This window comes from Lineus longissimus, chromosome 2 (assembly GCF_910592395.1).
Source record: "Lineus longissimus chromosome 2, tnLinLong1.2, whole genome shotgun sequence".
Classification (NCBI taxonomy): Eukaryota; Metazoa; Nemertea; class Pilidiophora; order Heteronemertea; family Lineidae; genus Lineus; species Lineus longissimus.
Window position 1 is genome coordinate 16403910 of NC_088309.1, and position 5119 is coordinate 16409028.

Here is a 5119-nt window from a genome sequence, read left to right on the forward strand (position 1 = left end):
CACCATCAAACCAGCTTGACTTTCACTCTCTTGGAGCACAGTTTAACCTGTCACTAAACGCAGCATTAATCAATGCCAACCTATTAAAAGACAACCTCATAGCTGACAACAAGCGGAAGGCCAATCCAAAATCAACACCAACAGCGAAGAAGGTCTGCTACACTACCAAACCCCAGCCGCCAAAAGCCGCCGCCGCCGCCGCCACACCGCCACCACCTCACTCAAGGCAACAACACTGGCCACGCCTCAGCTGACTCAATCTCCCTCATATGCTGTTCCTGATGCCGCTGCCATGAGGCCAACAATACCATCACCATCTTCCACACCCACTGCTTCTCAGGATCTGTGGGATGAGGTTGATGATGAAACTTTGAGGCAGAGCTTCGACGACACCCTCAACAGTACAGACTTCTCAATGATCTCCACCCCAATCAAAAACGAAGATGAGGCTGCGAGTGGAAAGGCGACACCAAAAGACTAATTACCACTGATTCATTTATTTTGGAATAATAAATACAAGATATTGATGTTTTTTATTTTGGAATAATAAATACAAGATATTGATGTTTGTAAACATGCCGTCCTCACTCCTTTCTTTTTCAACTCCCCTTCAGATCTCTTAATATAAAAACTCAACAATGCCAGCACACGGGAAACGAAAATCATCCCTGGATCGAAAGAGCCCCGCTGCCAAACGATCACAAACAACTCGAAATACATCAGAAAATGCAAGTCGTCGTACACTGGAACCAGCCCCAACATCTGCTCCACCAGCATATTCGTACAATGAGGACAGCTTCGTTCATTCCACAGTTATAGGTCCCATGAACATTCAGTGCAGACATTGCAAAGCCGTAAAATTCAAAGGAGAGACACCAGGATTCTGTTGCAATAATGGCAAGCTAAAATTGCCTGAACATCCAACTCCTCCCCCATACTTGAACTCGCTCATATCCAATGCAAATGCAGATTCAACGCATTTCCTACAAAACATCCGTTCATACAACTCTGCCTTTCAAATGACGTCCTTCGGATGCAACCGATTTCTCCTTCCAGGTTGGAATCCAACCTATACTATCCAAGGTCAAGTATGCCATCGCATCGGTGATTTGTACCCAGATGCCACTGCACAGCCACAGTTCCTCCAAATATACTTCGTCCAAAACCTATCACACGAACTCAAACACCGTCAGAGCATTACTGGCAATGGAAACTTAAGAACTCACCTCATCAATGGGCTCAATTCACTCCTACATGCACAGAATAAATACATCCGACAGTTGAAAAGTGCAGTTGAATACCTCTCTCTCCAGGAGTCACAAGACCTACGAGTTGTAATTCATGAAGACAAAACACCTCAGAAGGAACATCCACGTCGATACAATGCACCATCCGGGGACGATGTCGGTATCCTAATGCCTAATGAACCTACAGCCACAAGAGACATCATACTGCACCAACGTTCAGGACATTTGCAGCATATCTCAGAACTACACAGAGCGTATGATGCGCTACAATACCCAATTCTATTCCCTTACGGCACAGACGGCTACAGCATCTATTTAAAATCTGAAACAAACAAGAAAGTGACTCAAATGCAATACTATGCATACCATCTCCAGTGCCGGCCAAATAACTACATCATTCATTGTAGACACCTCTTCCAACAATTCCTGGTAGATGTGTATTGCAAAATTGAAACTGAACGCTTACTATACCTCCGCCGAGAACAACGATCACTTCGAGCTGATTCCTATCACAATCTACGTGACTCCATCTTGAGCAATGATGCTGATCCACGCAACGTTGGTCAGCGTTTCATACTACCATCCTCATATACAGCTGGTCCACGTTACATGCACGAGAGACAACAGGATGCGATCAGTTACGTCCGCCTTTTCGGCCGACCAAGCTTATTCATCACCACAACAACCAATCCAAAATGGCCTGAAATATTGAGCAACCTCTTCCCTCATGAAGCCGCAACAGACCGACCAGATGTCGTCGTCAGAGTCTTCAACCAGAAGTTGAAGGTGCTGATGAAGTTGTTGAAACAAGGTGCCTTTGGAGATGTACAAGCATGGCTGTATTCTGTAGAATTTCAGAAACGCGGGCTGCCTCACGCACATCTCCTTATCTGGCTAACCCCTGCCAGTAAAATCACGCCTGACGTCATTGATTCTGTCATATCTGCTGAAATTCCTGATTCCATTCAAGACAAACAGCTGCACGAAATTGTCAAAGCCAACATGGTGCATGGCCCGTGTGGGCCGTTGAACCCAAAAAGCCCATGCATAAAGGAAGGCAAATGTACAAAAGACTTCCCAAAGAGCTTCAGGCAAGCAACAGAACAGGGTAAAGATGGCTACCCAAAATATCGTCGACGAATGCCTGAAGATGGTGGCAACACTCTGACAATTCGACGACAGCAACAAAGTCAAGCGTACGAAATCGAAATTGACAATCGCTGGATTGTACCATTCAACCCCTGGCTGCTGAGGCAAATGAACTGCCACACCAATGTAGAAATTTGCTCCTCTATCAAGAGCATCAAGTATGTTCTGAAGTATGTGAATAAGGGTTCAGACCAGGCCATTTTTAGTATACAGAACAACGACAGGGATGAAATAAAAAAGTACCAAGATGCCAGATATGTCAGCAGTATGGAGGCAGCCCACCGCATCTTAGGCTACCCAATGCATGAACACTTCCCGCCAGTCATGCAACTCGCCATACACCTCGAAAATGGACAACGTGTGTACTTCGACGCCAACAATGCCTTACAACATGCACTAAGTGCACCACCCAAAACCACACTAACTGAGTTCTTCGTCCTTTGCAAAACTGATCCGTTTGCAGCTACACTTCTTTATGTTGAGACTCCACAATACTACACTTGGAACAGCCAAATGAAGCAGTGGAACCGCCGTAAGCGAGGTGCAGTGCATCCACAATACCCTGGTGTTTTCAAAAGCAAATGCATCGGCTGTGTATACACTATAAATCCTAAGCAAATGGAATGCTTCTACCTCCGCATACTTCTACACCATGTACGTGGACCTACATCATACGCCACCCTTCTCACAGTCAATGGCACAACATATGCTTCATATCGCAACGCCTGCCTAGCCCATGGACTAATAGAGGATGACTTGCATCTCCAGCGAGCATTACAAGAAGCATGTGAAAGCCAAAGCCCGTCACAACTTCGACAGTTATTCACTGTCATCCTGGTAAACTGTGAACCTGGAAACCCTCTATCACTATGGCAGCAATTCCGCGACCAACTAGCTGAAGACTTCATCCATAAAACTGGGGACCAAGAAGACAGCCACAATCAGTGCCTTCAGGAGATAGAGAAACAACTACTCTCAATGCCAGGCAGCACAACCCTGGACAAGTATGGATTACCCATCCCAAGCGTCCAACACAATGACCACACTGTTGAATACAGACGCTACACAAATTACCCCGTAGAAGACCAAAACCAATATGTGGCGCTCCATCAACCCACATTGACAGACGAACAACAGAACATCTACAACAGATTAGTCAACAAAGTAGACACTGCTGAACCAGGACTCATCTTCCTCGATGCGCCAGGAGGCACAGGCAAAACGTATCTTCTGAAACTATTGCTAGCCAAAGTACGGTCTTCTGGTCAAGTCGCAATTGCAACAGCATCAAGTGGCATTGCAGCCACCCTACTTCCAGGAGGGAGGACTCTTCATGCCATGTTCAAAGTGCCTCTGGATGTCCAAAACCGAGACATGCCCACATGGCGCATAGAACTGTTTATGAAGCTATCGACCGAACGATCAAAGACATTACTGGGAACCAGGAACCATTTGGAGGTATCCCCACTATCTTATGTGGAGACTTCCGCCAAATACTCCCTGTAGTCAAAAACGGCACCAAATCCAACATCATCGACGCGACGTTGAAGAAATCCTACCTATGGCAAAACATACAAATACTACGCCTCCAAACGAACATGCGTGCAACACTGAGTTCAAACGAGGAACCACAGCAATTCTCCGACTTCCTCATGACCATTGGCGACGGCAAATACCCTGTTACTGAAATACCAGATAAAATCACATTACCGAAAAACATCCGCACAACAGACTCATTAAGTGATTTGATCCACACCATCTACGCAGATATCCAAACCAACTACAGGAACAAACAATGGCTCCTTGAAAGAGCTATCCTCGCGCCACTCAACAACACTGTCAACCAGATCAATCACGAAGTCATCAGCGCATTCCCAGGCCAAGAACTTAAATACACCGCCATCAATAAGACGCTCACAACAGAAGAAGCAGTCCACTTCCCGACAGAATTCCTTGATTCTTTGGATATACCAGGACTCCCACCACACACCCTACGGCTAAAAAAAGGCTGCCCAGTGATCATTCTTCGTTCTCTCAACCCGCCGCATATCACGAACGGAACACGCTGCACGATCTTCAAAACATACCCAAACGTCCTAGAGGTCACAATCCTAAACGGCCCATCTTCAGGAGAAAATGCCTTCATACCCCGAATTCCACTGGTACCATCAGACAGCGACCTGCCATTTAAATTCCAAAGGCTACAGTTCCCGATGCGCCCATGCTTTGCGATGACAATAAACAAGGCCCAAGGCCAAACATTCCAGTCCATAGGCATTGACTTACAAGAAGATGTATTCTCACATGGGATGTTATATGTGGCTCTCTCTAGAGTTGGATCCGCTACTGGACTCACCCTGCACACACCCAGATGTCCAACTAGAAATGTTGTCTTTCACGAAGTACTACAAAGCACATCGAACACATAAACAACAACCCGGACTTGCCACCCTCCACAGACCCACCCATCCGGTGGGTACTTTGCTAGTTGTTAATAACTCTAAAACATTTGGCCGTGTAGAAACGAAAATTTCGTTATAAGCAGGGTATGGTCTTTGGAACAAACAGTGAAAAGGTCAACCCTAATGGTAAAGTTTTGAATGAATGAGAACAATATGAATGCAAAGAGTCCAATTTCCAAAATCACAATGTAAATGTAGGCACATCAGTACTTGTCATTACGACAATCATTCAGATCATTGAAATGGCAATGAATGGAGTCA

At 45.6% G+C, this 5119-nt stretch overlaps 2 protein-coding genes across 2 annotated transcripts; both read left to right on the plus strand.

Moving 5' to 3' along the window:
• The first annotated feature begins 638 nt into the window (after positions 1 to 638).
• LOC135482932 (uncharacterized) lies at positions 639 to 3902 on the plus strand. The gene has a single exon (XM_064763418.1). The coding sequence runs from the start codon at positions 639 to 641 to the stop codon at positions 3900 to 3902; it is 3264 nt and encodes a 1087-aa protein (XP_064619488.1).
• A 92-nt stretch (positions 3903 to 3994) lies between these two features.
• LOC135482934 (ATP-dependent DNA helicase PIF6-like) lies at positions 3995 to 4825 on the plus strand. Its single transcript, XM_064763419.1, has one exon. It carries the CDS (start codon positions 3995 to 3997, stop codon positions 4823 to 4825), a length of 831 nt encoding a protein of 276 aa, XP_064619489.1.
• Positions 4826 to 5119: the final 294 nt, after the last annotated feature.